General features: G+C 48.1%; 3 protein-coding genes and 1 long non-coding RNA gene across 5 annotated transcripts; 1 reads left to right on the top strand and 3 right to left on the bottom strand.

The window, feature by feature from the left end:
• On the bottom strand, nucleotides 4,764-7,027 carry LOC8074197 (aspartyl protease family protein 2). Its single transcript, XM_002460608.2, has one exon. It carries the CDS (start codon nucleotides 6,697-6,699, stop codon nucleotides 5,122-5,124), a length of 1,578 nt encoding a protein of 525 aa, XP_002460653.1. The 5' UTR covers nucleotides 6,700-7,027; the 3' UTR covers nucleotides 4,764-5,121.
• On the bottom strand, nucleotides 11,369-12,940 carry LOC8077254 (hydrophobic protein OSR8). The gene is made up of 2 exons (XM_002460607.2): nucleotides 12,629-12,940; nucleotides 11,369-11,951 (listed from the first exon to the last, which is right to left on the bottom strand). Exons 1-2 carry the CDS (start codon nucleotides 12,719-12,721, stop codon nucleotides 11,826-11,828), a joined length of 219 nt encoding a protein of 72 aa, XP_002460652.1. The 5' UTR covers nucleotides 12,722-12,940; the 3' UTR covers nucleotides 11,369-11,825.
• Nucleotides 12,016-12,617, bottom strand: LOC110433190. The gene is made up of 2 exons (XR_002450612.1): nucleotides 12,326-12,617; nucleotides 12,016-12,172 (listed from the first exon to the last, which is right to left on the bottom strand). It is a non-coding gene; the product is annotated as an uncharacterized LOC110433190 (long non-coding RNA).
• Nucleotides 14,555-16,126, top strand: LOC8077253 (L10-interacting MYB domain-containing protein). 2 transcript variants are annotated; one of them, XM_021454612.1, is made up of 3 exons: nucleotides 14,555-14,917; nucleotides 15,028-15,337; nucleotides 15,412-16,126. In XM_021454612.1, the coding sequence occupies exons 2-3, from the start codon at nucleotides 15,029-15,031 to the stop codon at nucleotides 15,982-15,984; spliced, it is 882 nt and encodes a 293-aa protein (XP_021310287.1). In that variant the 5' UTR covers nucleotides 14,555-14,917; nucleotide 15,028; the 3' UTR covers nucleotides 15,985-16,126. The 2 variants fall into 2 exon arrangements, with proteins under 2 accessions (XP_021310287.1, XP_002462824.1); XM_002462779.2 differs by having other exon boundaries at nucleotides 14,591-14,921.

Genomic DNA, 16,352 nt, shown 5'->3' with positions numbered 1-16,352 from the left:
GGAGGAATCCGTGTCACGAATGAGCGCGCGGCGGGGCGGCGGCTTTTGTTGCCGCTGGCTACGGCTGGCCGGCAGCGCGGTGGACGGTACCGCGGGCGCGGGGTGGGGTGGGGTGGGGGAAAGTCAGTGGGCGGGGCGTGGAGCCCAGCGCGTGCGGGCGCCGGGCGCGCGGCGCGGGTGCCCTCGTTTTCCACGGCAGCCAGCCAGCCAGCCAGCGGGCCGCGCGCGGCAGGCAGGCAGGCAAGGCAGGCGCCCGCCTGCCCCGCCCCGCCCCGCCCGCGGTTCGGCAGCGGTTGGTAGCGACCTCCATGATCCGTCCGTCCGTCCGTCGACGCCACGCGCCGCCCCACCACCACCTCGCTTTCGGTTTCCACTTGCCCACGGTTGGTGGGCACTGGGGCTGGCGTGGGCGTGGCAGCGGCGCGGCACGGCATCTTTTCTTTCTTTCTTTCTTTCTCTTGTTTCTTTCTTCCCATGGCCGGCCGGCCGCGCGCCCGCGCCACTTGACCGCCTGCCTCTCGCAAGTCGCAACGCAACGAAACTGCGCGGCAACGGCAAAGGAAGAACAGAAACGCAGCGGCTTCCCGCTTCCATTCCATCATTGCTGCGGCGGCAGTTGACTATTGGGACGGCAACCAGCTGCCATTGGCTACCCGCTGGACTGGATGGATGCTGCCGCCACCATCTGAGGTGCTCCAACGATCAGCATCGTGGTCTTACAGTGACAGGCAATATTACATGTGGCCTGGCTTGCCGACATGAAATATGGTAGTCCAGTATTTTTCTCTCGCAACATTTGACCATAAACACAAGTATAAGTTAAATTTTAGTGAAACAAACAGAGATAGCAAGTCTGTGTGTTTTTAATCATATAATAAATAATGAAGGAAATTATACTGATGTAATTCTACGGTCAAAACGCGACTAGTTTTCTCATGTAAGGGTTTTTTTTTCTTCAGCACAGACACTTCTAAGAACAAAAAAAACAGTATAGTGCAGGGGAAACGGAGCACAGACACTTCTAAGAACAAAAAAAACAGTATAGTAATGAAGGGGAAACGGAGAAATACAGGCCTTGTTCAGTTCGCGAAAATTTTTGGTTTTGACTACTGTAGCACTTTCGTTTGTTTGTGACAATTATTATCCAATTATGGAGTAACTAGGCTCAAAAGATTCGTCTCGCAAATTACAGACAAACTGTGCAATTAGTTTTTATTTTTATCTACATTTAATACTTCATACATGTGTATAAAGATTCGATGTGACGGAGAATCTTGAAAATTTTTTGGAACTAAACAAGGCCACACAGAACGTGGGATGTAGGATAGCAGGCTGCCTGAGCTCAGCAAAGAATTACCCTGAACCCTGATGGAAATAAAGGGCTTAAGGGCATACATACAGCTGCTATCTGAAAATGACATGACAAGTCAGTGCAGAGCTTAGCGGGCGGGCGTGATGTGTACCTAGATCGGTGCAGCAACGTTTGAGTGGCGGTCGCACCACCTCGCGACCAAAGCTTTGACAAGAATCAAGCAAAACAGCCGTTTTACCGAAGTGCTTGTTGAAACATCGGACGCGACGATGCGATGCCACGCTTGCTGGCCGCTGCTGATCTGCGTGTGCTCGGTGCTCAGCATACAGCGAAGCGTGTACAGTAGGGCCAGGATCCGAACGCGATGACAAGAAACGTGACGAGGGGGGCGGCAGGGCATAGCTGACCCTGTCGAGGTACCTACCCATGGTAGGTGTCGTAGCCGCACAAAACACGGCCCGCCATCACAAAGCAGGCAAACGCAAAGTCGCAAACCTTTGGGACTTAGGTTTTGTTTAGATCCAAATGTTTGTTTTATTTAGATATTTCATAGCAATTTTATTTATATTTGATAATTATTATGTAACTATAAATTAACCAGATTTAGAAGACATTTTTTTGAAATTACAGTCAAATTGTATAATTATTTATTTTTTCTATATTTAATGCTCCATGTATGTGCTACAAAATTTAGGGGTATTTAGTTCCTCTTTTATTATAATAAAATTTTTGAGTTTTGGTCCATCATTTTGTATAATGGAACTAAACATCATGCAAAATTTTTGCCAAAAAGATGACTATTCTATATTTTGAATTTTGGCCTTAAGAGACAAAAAAAACTAAATAAAAAATCAAGAGACCCTCGTGAAGACAATAAATTCTATATTTTGGATGAACCTAAACATAACTCGTTCCATCATTCCAAAGTAGTTGACATTTTGCATTTTATAGGAAACTAAATATCCTCTTAATGTGAGGGAGAATATTAAAAAGTTTTTAGATTTTAGTTGTAACTAAACAAAGTCTTAGGTTAGTGCCTCTGACCCTGCCGAGACGAAAGCGCTATACGGTGTCTGACCTTTGTTGCGACTCGGCCATCCGAACCGTACCTAACCGCTGACCGCGAGGTACAAACTAGAAAATGGCACGCGTGACTGTCAAACACGAAAACCTGTGGCGCCGGTATGCCGCCTCACCGGTCACCGCCACGGCCCACGGACGTGCCCATCATCCAATGCCATCCCTGCCTGCGGTGCTGCTCTTTTTTTTTTTTGAGAAACTTGCGAATTCCTCCTGTGGCTTCCTTCACAGCGGGAGGAGCATGGGGATCCGGACATTTTTCAGGACGGGCCAGGATCGGTCGGCCCACGCCGCAAAATACTAGAGTCCCCAGGCCAGAGAGGCAAAAACCACCATCAAGCCCGTGGGCGACATGTGCTTCTCCAAGGGGCCCACTGGGCTGAATGGCTGTAGCCCCGCTTCGTCCAGGCCCGTGCAAGTCTTGATGCAGGCCTTGTTTAGTTCCAAAGTTTTTTTGTAAAATAGGAATAGTACCACTTTCGTTTGTATTTGACAAATATTGTCCAATCATAAACTAACTAGGCTCAAAAGATTCGTCTCATCAATTTCGACCAAACTGTGCAATTAATTTTTATTTTTGTCTATATTTAATACTCTATGCATGCGTCTAAAGATTTGATGTGACGAGAAATCTGAAAAATTTTGTAAAATTTTTTGGAAAACTAAACAAGCCCACACGTCATCTGCCTCCGGGAGGTCCTAGCTGTGATCCGGCCCAACGCTTGCTGCCGACAGCGACAGAGCAACACAGATATTTGGAAAAGGATGAAAGATGCTAATCCTAGCTAACGCAATTGGCTGCAGATTTTTTCGTTCCTGAAATTGTTGCCGGCGGTTTGATCCGTGTTATTAGCAACGAGGCATATCACCTCAATGATCTTCCATTCTTCCCAGAACTTGTAGTAGGTCACCAACGACGACCCCAGGCCAATTAAACAGTCCGAAGCAGCAGCATTAAGAATGCGAAAGAGAATCAGATGTGATATTGTTCAGAATGCAATGCTATACACTACCAGAGACCTCCGGAATCAGACCTTGTTTAGTTCACCTTTAAATTCAAAAACTTTTTAAGATTCTCCATTACATCAAATTTTGTGACACATGCATGAAGCACTAGATATAGACGAAAACAAAAACTAATTGTACAATTTATCTATAATTTACGAGACGAATCTTTTAAATCTAGTTAGTTCATGATTAAATAATATTTATCAGATAAAAACGAAAATACTACTCCAATATCCGGACAAGGGACAAGTGAGCATATAGGCTCTACTGGTCAACTAGGAGGTTAAGGGTCAGGGCCAGGCATCCTCTTGCTCTCCTCCGTACAGTAATGCACACAGGATCCTCGCAATCCAAAGCGTCATTAATAAACAAAAATTCCAAGAGCTACACAGGTGCTCGCAATCTAGCAGAATCGCACATGGATGGGCACGAACATTCAGCACCGGAACGAATCAATTTGGTATATATTCTATTTTACTGCCTGCACACTGTGACTGAACCATCATCGAACGAAGGTGTCGTTCAGAATACACGTTAACTCACACCAGAGGACTCAGTCAAGTGGTCACTATAGGCTTGGAAGATGGAGCCTTTCACGTGTGCAACATTGCTGCTGTTGATTTGGCAGCGTCGACATCAGCGTTGTCTTTCTAATTTTAAAATTTCACATTTTTTCAGACCAACTCTAAATTAGATAAATAATAATAATAATAATAATAATAATAATAATAATAATAATAATAATAATAATAATAATAATAATAATAATAATAATAATAATAATAATAATAATAATAATAATAATAATAATATATCCATTTTGGTAAGTTTTCTCTATAATGGTACACTCTATATTTAGTATTTGAGATTGTTTTTGCAACAATGAATATTTTAACTGCTACTTAAGTTCTTTTTGCACCTATTCGTAAGCGCTCTATACTTTATCTTTTTTGTACATATTTTTGGTGTATCATGTAAAACAACTCTATAACTTCAAAACTTATGGAACTCGTTAATTTTAGACCTTGCTATGATGCATCATGAATTATTAAATGTTGTCGTTTTATTACCTTTGGGCTGTCGTATTATTTGAGTTAACTACTGCCAACAAACACATATTGATTTGGAGTTCGTGTTGTGGACTTGTGGTTAGATTAGTTGGTACTTTTTTATATAATTGTGCTCTTTATCAGGCTTTTGTATATATGACAACTATATGTTGCTAATTATTTATTCTAGTATATCAGTTTGAAGTATGTGTGCGGCTCAATTTATCTTGTCTAAAACTACTGAATCACTGGTTTAACCGGTTGTTAACGGTAAGAGTAAGACCTGTGAACCAGAGAACTGATGATGTCACTGGTTGCTGAATGAGTGATCTAACGATTTTTTATGCATTTTCTATCTACAATTACAACTTACAATTTCTAGGATTTGAGATTTGAGTGATCAAAACAGGCGCCAGGATTAGTAATTTTTAGGGCTCATAGTACTTTCCCGGCACTATCCTAGTACTACAGTATACCTAATCTTCTCTCCTTGGAGATACGTGCAAAAAGAAATGAAAATCTCTGTGCTAGAGCTTGCCTACGTACACCGTGCTTCCCAACAAAAAATTTCTACACCCAACTTGCCTCCCAATCCAATCAACCAAGCCGAGGACTGAGTTCGAACTGTTCGTCCTCTCAGTCTCAGGCAGGCCTCGCCGGCGGCTACCTACACTACACCTCGGCGCACCGCCGCGGAGCGAAGCCCAGCCGGTTGTTCTGCAGGTCGTAGACGACGTGGAAGTTCTGCTGCTGGAAGTTACCGATGATGGACATGCCGGTGCGCGGGGTGCCCAGGACCGCCAGGCACATGATGCTGCCGCCGTCCGGGTCCAGCCGGATGAAGTAGTTCTCCGCGGGGAAGTCCCACACGGCGCCGTCGGCGAACAACAGCGACAGCTCCGGCACCTCCGGTCGCTCCACGCCAGACACGTTGTAGCACGGGCTCAGCACCGGAAACTCCGGGACTAGAGGGTACGACCTGCTCATGCGATCCATGAACGCGTGCCGGATCACCTGGTACGCCGGCTCCACGAAGTAGCTCAGCGTCGTGCCGGAGTCGATGATCGTGCCGCCGGATCCGTCCTTGCCCACATCCCACGTGTCCGAGCTGATGTTCAGCAGCTCGCCGCCCACCAGCACGCCCTTGAGCTTCACGTAGTAGAACGTGTCCGCCGGCGACGACGACGACGACGCGGGCGCGAACGCCGTGTACTTGAGCTGCGGATGCGCCGCCAGCGCCAGGGCGTCGTCGTCCTCCCCGAACACCACCTTGCTGCCGACGTCGCTGCCGTGGTCCACCAGGCAGTACGAGAAGGTGTGCCCGTACACGGCGCGGAGCTGGGACGCGAACGACAGCGGGCCCCGGCCGAGGCCCAGCAGCCCCGCCGCGCCGTGGAAGAGGCCGCGGTTCCGGTGGCCGCACCCGAACACGACGCCGTCCACGCGGCGGGACGCGCCCGGGGCCGTGAGGTTGACCGTGAAGGACTCCAGGGCCAGGTCGCCGGTGGTGTTGGATTGGTCCCCGTACCAGTAGTAGTACGGGCAGGGGTCCTCCCCGGGGCGGCGGCACGTCCTCGGCGAGGAGGCCTCAGGCTCAGGCGGCGGCGCAACGTGGCCGCAGCGGTGGTCGCCGCAGGTGACGTTGCGGTAGGAGGAGGACGCGGCGGGGTCGAACACCGGGCCACGCTGCTCGAAGCAGTCCAGGCACGGCGCGCACTGCAGCCAGTTGAGGTCGCTGCCGGTGTCCATGATCATCCGGAAACGCCGCGGCGGCGTGCCGACGTAGACGTCCATCAGGTACTCGCCGGACCCGACCGCCACGCCGGACTCCACCGTCGCCACCATCCGCTCCGACAGCGCCCGCCGCGGAGACGAAGACGCAGGCATCCGGCCACCACCGGAGCGCGCCGCTCTCCGGTACATCGTCTCGATGCGGACGGCATCCTTCTCGGCCAAATCCAAGAGCGACTCTTCCCGTGTCCTGCCACCCTCCGCGGCGCGGTGGTTCAGGCGCAGCTTCAGCGACGGGGACGGACTCGCCGGCTGCTTCTGCTCATCCAACGCCTCCTCGGCTGCAACAAGCTTGCCGCTGTCGCAGCCGGTGACGGCGACGGCGGTGTTGAACGGCGGGAACTCGACGCCAAAGAGGGGCGACGACGAGTTGATCTTCACAATACCAGCTGAAGCCGATACAGCTGGCGAGACCAGGAGCAAGGACAGCAGCAGCGACCGCACCGCGAGCTGCGCCATAGCTGAGCAGTGGACCGACGGATTAGTCCTTCATGGAACAGCAGGCAACGGACGGCGGGGGCGGTGGTGCCGCGAGAGGAGGACGGCGAGGAGGTTGGTGGTGGTTGAATTTGGGGGAAATAGTGAACACGACTGCGGGGGAGGTGTACTGCCCCACGCACGGCGCATCCGCAGCTCAAGTACGTGGGGTTTTGGACACGGAGTTGGAAATTGGAATCGACGAATTTTGGGGACGGTGGCCGTGGGAAAACGCGGCTTTGTCCACCGGCAAGACGACCAGACCTGCCAACGAACCCCTTTCCCAAGTACTAGGAGTGTGTGGCGGCGCTTGGCCAGAGCAGACGGGCGGCCTTTTGAGCAGTCCGGGCAAAAAGAACCTCCACGACGGGGCGGCAGCGGCGGGCCCCGCGCGCGCCACCTAGGTGGACTCCGTCTTTTGGCTCTGTTGCCACCGCCGGGGCCCGGGGGGCTTCCATTCCAAGCGGCCGCGGCGTCGTCGGTGCAATGCACGGACACCTCGCGGGCGATTTTCGACTCGTTCGCTCCAGTTGAGTGAGCTCGGCGCGGTTCCGCATGCAGCAGCCACTTGGCCTCGTAGGTCTCAAGCAGGCGGACGATACTGCTCTCGCTCCACTCGCCGCGCTTCCGGCGCCGCGTCGGCGTCGGGGAGGCCGTCCATGGCGCGGAAGCCGGAGGAGGGACCCGAATTTCGCAGCTTTTAAACTGGCCGCGCCGCGCGCCTTGACCGCCTGCCTCGCCACGCAATGCAACGAAACTACTCCTACGCGGCAAAGGAAGAGAAACGCAGCCGCTTCGCCCTTCCATTCCATTCCATCGTTCCTTCTGCAGTTGAGTATTTGGGCCGCAACTAGCTGCCATTGGCTGCCCGCTGGATGCTGCTGCCACCATCTGCGGTGCTCGAACAATCACGATCGTAGTATTACAATGACAGTCAGTTCTACAGCCGAAAAGTCACGAAAAGTCACGAGTGAATGTAATGTTCGCCGATTTATTACGAGAAAAAAAAAATACAGCGGAATGGTTGAAAAAATTTACTGATAAATTCAAGTAACTTTCTAACATCACCACGCACTCCGCAGCCAATTTTCAGTAATGCCAGCAAAACGGTGAGCGGTGCAATAACTGGTGCCGATGCACCGATGTAGCTCTTCTGCCAAAATGCACGGAGAATGGGGTTTCTCATCCAGCACGGATTACATAACAGCTACTTCTAAGGACAAGAAAGAAGAAACATGCAGCAGCTTAATAAGAGTGTTTTCAACTTTGGTTAAGGGGATGTTTGGTTGGGATATTAAATTTTAATAGGTATTATAGTATTTTTATTTTATTTGACAAAATAGTATTCAACTATAGACTAATTAGTCTTAAAAGATTTATCTCGCAAATTATTATTTAGCTATGTTTTCAGTTTCATAAATAATTTGTATTTAATACTTCATGCATATATGTAAACATTCGATATGATAGCCAGTAAAGGTCTAACCAAGCAGAGCCTAAGAAGGTTTGTATGTTGCCTGAGATCAACAAAGGATTGCCCTGAACCCTGATGGAAAGGACCTACAGCTGCTTTCAGGAATCAAAATATGGCATCAAGTCAATGCAGAGGTGTGCGGACGGGCGTGTATTACATAAATCGGTGCAGCAACATTTGAGTGGCAGTCGTCGCACCCCATTGTGGGGAAGCTTTGAGAAGAATTGGAGGTCCTGGCCATCCTTAAGAGCAATTTCAGACATGTCCCTACTTGAGCCTTATAGTAAACTATAGGTGCCCAAACTAAAAACAACACTTCACCAGGGTTTTTATTAGAGCCCTGAATTTGGGGTGGGCCCAAATCTCTCATGCAGACCGCATTTCTATTGGTCCAATATCCCAACCCTATTCTACATGGTGTGGTCATTACCTCCCCACACCGTATAGACGTAGCCTCGCTCACCTCTCTCTAGCGCCGATCTCCACTACCACGCTCCCTCCCTCCACCTCCAACCTCCACCGTTGGGCGGATTCGCCGGTGTACAACTCCGGCGCGGCCCCTTCCCTGCCACGCGGGCACTATCCCGATGCGCCGAGAGCTCTCATCTCCTTTACGTCCTAACCTCCTGTGTGAAGGATGTGAGGAAGAAAGGTTTGACCCAATGACAAGTGGGTCTCACATGTCATTGTCTGTCAATTTGGATTTTGGAGCCTTTATTTGGGTTGTGCTGGAGTAAAACCAAAAAATTTAGTTTGTAGAAGAAGCACCTAAATAAAAAGTAGGACCCTATTTTTGTGCTACTGCTGGTGACAACCACAGTAGCGGCACTTCGCTTACCTAAATGCGGCACTTCGCTTACCTAAATGCTTGTGGTTTGTCATCATGTGCTCAGCAGTCCTAGCCCACGACGCATGCGTGCAGCCACGGCCTGCACCTGCGTGAACGGGGTCGTGCCCAGGAGAACCATGGTTGGTTGCCTGCAGCACTGAAAGACCAAACGAATTTTACACTGATCAACTTCCAAATTCCTCCTGTCTTCAGTCCTCAGTCCTCACAGCGGCAGGATGAGGGAGGGAGGGATGGGCGGATCTGAACACTTTTCGGGATGGGCCAGACTCGGTCGGGCCGCACCGCCAAATAGAGCCCCCGGGAATGGCTGTGGACCGTGGGCGACAAGTGTTTCTCCAAGGCCCCCTGCCCCCACTGGGCTGAATGGCTGTGGGCGCTTCGTCCAGGCCCGTGTAATCCAGACCGCTGAGCAATGAGCAACACCGCACGACGGTGCGCCCGGTGCAGACGCCGGAGTTGCCGGACGCGTTCCTGGTGTGTGGTGTCCATCGAACGGACGTCGATCGTCTTCCTCCGCCTGGCTCCACGTCGTAGCTGTCCCCAGCCATCATCAGTCCTATAAAAATTGAAAAAAAAAGCATTGATTTTAACTAAAACTTAACGACATGTACACCATTTATCACACGCATCTACTTCGCCACCTTGTCCCGCACAACGGTCTCTGCCGACAGCGACAGAGCAACACGATTCAACGGCTTCTTGCCGGCTGCCAACGGTTCTGTACGCCTGTACCATGGACCTGGTTTAGTTTGAAAGATGAAAGATGCTAATTCCTAGCTAGCGATCTCCTGCAATTTTTCGGTCTTGATTTTGTTGGAACGACAAACCCCGGCGGTTTGATCCGTGTTAGCAACGAGGCAGCATATCTCCACAACGATCTTCCCTCAACCTGTAGTAGGTCACCAATGACGCCAGTCCAATTAAACAGTACCAAAAAAGAAAAGGGTCCGAAGCAGCGGTATCAAGAATGCAAAAGAGAATCAGATGTGATATTGTTCAGAAATCAGAATGCATGGACTACCAGACCTCCTGAATCAAACCAGCATATCACACTGTACCAGATTATCTGGACAAGTGAGCATATAGCACGACTGGGTTGGGCAGGTAAGGGTCAGAGGGCCGCATCATCCTCTCCGTACAGCAATGCCGACAGGATCCTTGCAATCCGAAGTGTCATTAAACAAAGCTTCCGGAGCAGATGCACACAATCTACACAGGTGCTCCCGATCTAGCAGAATCGCTGGGCTGCACATGGGCACGAACATTCAGCACCGGGAACGAATCATTTTGGTACATATTTTACTGGCTGCAAACTGAGCCTCGTCGACATGAAGATGTCGTTCAGAATCCACGTAGACGCAGCACACTCGGCCTTGTTTAGTTCCCAAAATTTTTCAAGATTTCCCGTCACATCGAATCTTGCAGCACATGCATAAGTTATTAAATATAGACGAAAACAAAAACTAATTACACAGTCTGACTGTAAATCACGAGACAAATCTTTTAACTCTAGTTAGTCTATGATTGGACAATATTTGCCACAAACAAACGAAAATGCTACAGTAGCGAAATCCAAAAATTTTCGCGAACTGAACCAGGCCTCACAGGAGAGGGCTCAGTCACGTGGTTACTATACTATCAGCTGCCAGATGTGATCTGTCCAGAAGGGGGCACAAGTATACACCCTGTTACATAAGCTATGACAGAAGTACTGTTTGCTGATTTGTTGTTTGCTGGTTTGTTGTATTCGACTGATAACCAGTGTTATTCGTATGTGAAAGAAAGAAGTGGCCCAGAGCAACATACATCAAAGTTACTGAACAATACATCTGATAGTTTCCCTTTTTTTGTGTGTGTAGGAGAGGTTTCAAAGAACATGTGTGTGTATATATTGCATTTCATAGATAGAATGGCTGTTCACCTGTTTTTGAGCCATAAGCACATCTGTAAATAAACATGAAGGTAAGTTTGCCCTCTGCCGTCCCATATGTTTTTTTCAGCATGAAGGTAAGTTTGAGCCATTTTTTTTCAGCATGAAGGTAAGTTTGAGCCAGAAGTACTTGCTTATTATCGTCTCATAGGCATAGACCATTTGTGATTAGAAAAAAAATCTGTGCACATGCTATACAAAGCTCACTATACATACAGGCAGAGTAGCCTCAAATTTGAATGTCCGTCAAGATAAAATGTTGGTTACAGCTGTGGACAAAAACTGTGCTGCATCAGAAAAAAAACATGCAACACGAAGGGTGGCGTTGACACAGATTAGTAGGTTGATAAAGCATGAACAAATGGCTCATGAAGCAGAAGTAGACATCTCAACCCAATAAATAAAAAAAATGATAAACCATTACTCCAATCCAAATTATATGATGTTCTCAGTTTTCTAGATACATAGATTTCCTATGCATTTAGATATACACTATACACTATGTCTAGAGAAGCCAAAACGACTTAGAATTTGGAGTGGAGGGAGTACATCAGTAAACAAATAGGGAATATTGCAATATATAAACAAGGTAGCACCAATTACAAATCACAATTGCTCTCAGAAATACAGGTACATCTTATTCTCTTCTAGTATCACAATTACAGATTGAATAACTGGACCAAATAGAGAGTAAATAGGTCACAAGTTGGGTAAGAAAGAGATAGCACTGGACCAGAACACTTGGTTACCCATCGCCGGTTATACCATGTCAGACAATCCACATGAAAATACTGATTCAACTCAACTGTGCGCCGTAAAGAACTAAAGATTGAGGCCTGGCACAACCAGATGCACTAAGCAAGGGTATAGTATTCCCTCTCATGCCGGTCAGAGTCGAGAGCAACAAGGACATAGATTGCGTAGATCATTCCAGGGATATAGCCAAGGATTGTGAGCAGCAGGCAGATGCAGAACTCAATCTGTTAAGAAACAAGAAAGCTTGCCGTCAGTATGTTACAGGGATAGTAAATGCCAATAGAGTTACCAGGATAAAACAGACATACATCACTGCTCCATTCCACTGAGTTTCATGATTCAGATTAGTCAAACTAGTTGTGTGATTTACTCACACTTCCATCAGGGAAAAAAATGTGGCAGCGAAATGAATGCTGTTGACTTGTCCTAGAACAGAGTATCATTGCTACATCAATGTAATAGGCTTGTGAGGACCAATGAAATATCAAACATGAATTTATGCTCTAGTCCTCTATACAGCCTTTTGCAGGAAACCAAATAGAAGCCAACCCAACACAAATGGCCAACACAGGAATGAAGCAAAACAGGTGCTGCAGACCTCAGTTATGCACGGATCTACGAGGACGCGGCACAAGATTCAGAGGCAGTAAATCGTTTGACGCTCCTATACTTCGGAATTCAGATCAAGCACCGTCCGCCGAATAGCTTGGAATCGAACAATTCGCCTACCGAAACCTAGCCCGAAGCTAGTCAGACTCGCGGGGCAAACTGGTTGTGAAATCAACTAGCTAGACTAGAAATCGACGAGCAGGTCCCGGCCAAAAGGCGTGCGCACAGAGCGTCGAATCATGGGTTGAGACCGCGGGCGAGGGGAAGGGGGGGGGGGGGGGGGGGGGCTTACCCTGCAGCAGCCGAATCGGAGGAAGACGCCGAGCGGCGGGAGGATGATGGCGAGGAGGATCTCGAGGAACGTGCAGCATCGGCCGTCCGCCATCGCGATCTCAGAGCTGATCGGATCGGGATCGGGATCCGGATCGGGACGAGTGGTAGTGGATGCGTGGAGCCCGGAGATCTCTCCCTCCCGTCGTCTGCTTGCTCCTGCCGTCCCGCGGGTGGATGGATTTCGTCTCCGTTTACTTGTGGCTGGTCGGGCTCGGGGAGGGAGGCGGACCTGCGGGTGGGGTCTCGTGCGCGGCGCGGAAGTCTCCCGTGCGCGGCACGTGTCTGTCGCTGAGCCGCCGGTGGTGCGGGAGCGTGGCCGCGGCCATGGGCCACCGCAGATGGGCTTTTGGGCCGTCACGGACTGCCATCGTAGAGTGGATATAAGAGCCAAAATCCCTAAATTAAGCCCTTAAATTTTTATTTACATACTATGATAAAAAAGTAAGGGCTCAAATTAAGATCCAACTCCAACCCACCTCCTAAACAAGTAGGATAGGGGGTTCTAGATGTGAGGAGCTGAAACTATAATTTAGGAGGGTATAGAAAATAGGAGTCCAAGTAGAAAGTGGGTTGGATTTGATTTTTTTATCAAGTTCGTAGATTTAGAATAAGGACTCGTTAAGAGGTGGGTTGGAGTTGATTGACCCGGCGGTTTTTTCTTCCGTCCGTCCTAATCTACCTCGCTTTTCGTGGACGTTAAAAAAAAAGCAATGGCAAAGCATTTTTGATATTATGTTACCGTATACGGACGTAGTGTTTCAGTTTTGTTCTTAAGTAAAACCGTGTTGATCAAGTTTATAAAAAAAATAATTTTGACTGATACGTATTAGATTTACCATAAAAATCATTTCATAGTGTACACATTTGATACCATAACTGCTGTAAATAAAATCGATCAAACTTAAAAGTAACTCAGTTCGGCATAAATATTAAGTGGCATTTTTTTGTGATGGGAGTAGTATAGTTTTTTGTGGAAAATGAAGAGAAGTCTAGCGTTCTTGACTTTTTTTTTTATTAAAAAGGAGAAGAAACCGAATCACTAACACTAAACGCTTGCCGGCTTGCCGCTTGCACAGCGATAACGGGAAAGCAATCCCTACCATATTTGAAAAAGGCAGCGCATGCACGAGCACGAGTTCTGTGCCTAGTGTACCGTGTACTTGATCGCGTACGGATACTCCCTCAGTCCTTTCCTTTACCCCCTTGCATTGCAATTTGCGTGCACAGTATTTTAAACACCAACTTGTGCACATGAAGCACGCACCCGCGTCGCACGCTGGAAAGAAATGTTTTACAGCCTCCGCTCCGCTCCGCCGGCGTAGCCTTTTTTCCGGACGAGAGTCCGTCGTACACCACGCCCACATTCCGGGGATCATCTGCTGGGAGGGACCAGCCTAGCCTAGCTAACCCACCACACCTACTACTGTCAATTAAAGAAAAAAAAAATCAGCGCACCGGTGGCGCAAGTTACCAGATTTGGCAAGGCAAATCCAGCGCGATCTGGATCGGCGTGGGCTCCCGCTTCCTCCCCGGACTGGTAGCACGGCACACTCTATGACAGACTCCAAGACACTTAATTACATATTAGAGTCCAAGACATTTAATTACATATTATTTATAGTATTTTGTTGATGTGGCAACATATTTATTGAAGAAAGAGGTAGAAAAAATAAAACTCTAAGGCCCTCTTTGGTTCAGCTTTTAACTTCAGCTTTTGCTCCCAAAAGCTCAGAAGCCAACCAAAGGGCATTCCATAGACCATGAGATTCTCCAAAATCCAGCTTTTACGTAGTTCATTTTCTACAGCAGGGTAGAGGCAGCTTTCACCAGCTTTGGGGGAGTCACTTTGGATAAAATTACCCGCACTGCCATCGTTTATGGAAGAAAACGTTTCGTTCTTTTCTTCTTCTCCCCTCCCCAGTCCCCGTACGCACGAGTCCCTCCGCATCGAGCGACCAGAAGGCGAAGCTAGGGTTCGGCGGCGGCGCACCTCGCCGGCCGCTCCTCGCTCCTCCCCGGCGCCACCCGGTCATCTCCGGCGCCGCCCCGGTCCCCCTCCGCCCCACCCTTGCCTCTCTGGTCCTGCGCGCCCTGCCCCAGCTCGTTCGCGGTGTTGCCCCGGCTCCTCGTCGGCTCTTCCCCAGCTGCTCGTCGACCCTGGAGTCACTGGCCAACACTGCAGCTCCAGTCGACGCCCCATTCGTCCTCGACTTCATTGATCTACGACTCCAGTGATAAGATCTGCAACGTAGGTACCATAATCTCCAATAAATTTTTATTTATTCAGTTTAGTATACCGTGTGTATGATAGAAGTGATGGTATGGAATTTCTAAAAATTATATTTTGTTTGATTCAAGAATGGGTGACAAAGCAGATTGGGGTGACTTCTTTTTGAAGCATTTGATTGATGTATGCAAAGGGGAGATAGAAGCTGGGAATAGGCCCCAAGGGCTTTGGACTAGCACTGGTTGGAAAAATATTGTAGCCAAGTTTGAAGCCAAAACTAGTGACAAGCGAACAAAGATACAATTGAAGAACAAATTAGACAACTTAAAAAAAGAATATGTTTGGTTCATGGAGTTAAAGAATTATGCTACTGGACTTGGATGGGATGCAGCAAAGGGGACTGTTGATTGCCCCAAGGAATGGTGGGATGAACACCTTGCTGTAAGCATCTCTATTGATATTTTGTCCATAGTATGATATGGTTAGTCATGCTTAAATTTTTCATTCAATTTCAGAGGTGTAATAATCGTGAAAAAGGCCTTAAATGTAACCATGTGAGGTTCAGAAAACAAGGACCGAAGTACCTTGATGATCTTGATCTGATTTTCGGCAAGGTACATGTGACTGGGGCCACTGCAGCTGGTCCTGGTGATATATCTTCTGATGAGAGTGATGAGGACGTGGCCGAGGTGCCAAAACCTCCACCTAAGGATGATGTGAAGCTGGCTGATTTGAAGAAAAAAGGGAAAAAGAAACGCAAGAGCTCCTGTACTGTTGCTGAAACCAAAGAAGAGAAGAGTCCATTTTATCGAATGTACAAAAACACATGTTTGAAAATAGAAAGTGCAGCAGATAGGATCTCAAGTGTATCTGCCACCTCAGCTTCTCCCACTAATGTTGTCCCCACCATTGGAGAGGCTATGAAGCTGGTTGAAGAGTGTGGGGTGGAAGAAGGAACTCCTCTAATGCACACTGCCACCATGTTGATTATGAAGCCTGAATTTAGAGAGGTCTTCAGCCATCTGAAAACAAATAAAGGAAGGCTGGATGTCCTTGAGAGGGAGCATGAAAAAGAGATGAGGCGCTAGTGAACCAATTTTTATTCCCATTGTTGCTGTGTGAACCAATTTTATTTTGTATTATGACAACTATTTGCTTGTATGGCTGTCTGAACCTATTTTATTTCCATTTGCTTGTACTATGAGAATAATTTGCTTGTACTGAGAACAATTTGCTTGTACTGAGAGCAATTTGCTTATTATCATTGTATCAGATTACTATCTATGGATGAGAATCTGGAAGGTGTAGCCCAAGAAGGACAGAACAGACTAGTACTCCTAGCCGAGCTTTCCCAGCATGCTGCCATTCTTGGTCAAATGGGTGCACAATACACTGATCGTTATTGGAACAAAGGAGAGTACAGGGAAACACCAGAAACTGGACTTCAATGGGTGAT

Source organism: Sorghum bicolor, chromosome 2 (assembly GCF_000003195.3).
Source record: "Sorghum bicolor cultivar BTx623 chromosome 2, Sorghum_bicolor_NCBIv3, whole genome shotgun sequence".
NCBI lineage: Eukaryota > Viridiplantae > Streptophyta > Magnoliopsida > Poales > Poaceae > Sorghum > Sorghum bicolor.
Note: the sequence above shows the minus strand (reverse complement) of the source record. Positions and strands in the feature narration are given on the sequence as shown.

Excerpts from the sequence above, each read along its gene's own strand:
- LOC8074197 (XM_002460608.2), bottom strand. The coding sequence starts at position 6,699 with ATGGCGCAGCTCGCGGTGCGGTCGCTGCTGCTGTCCTTGCTCCTGGTC.
- LOC8077254 (XM_002460607.2), bottom strand. The coding sequence starts at position 12,721 with ATGGCGGACGGCCGATGCTGCACGTTCCTCGAGATCCTCCTCGCCATC. Across the intron at positions 11,952-12,628 it reads TCCGATTCGGCTGCTGCAGG|ATTGAGTTCTGCATCTGCCT; the intron begins GTAAGCCCCCCC and ends GTTTCTTAACAG.
- LOC8077253 (XM_021454612.1), top strand. The coding sequence starts at position 15,029 with ATGGGTGACAAAGCAGATTGGGGTGACTTCTTTTTGAAGCATTTGATT. Across the intron at positions 15,338-15,411 it reads GGTGGGATGAACACCTTGCT|AGGTGTAATAATCGTGAAAA; the intron begins GTAAGCATCTCT and ends ATTCAATTTCAG.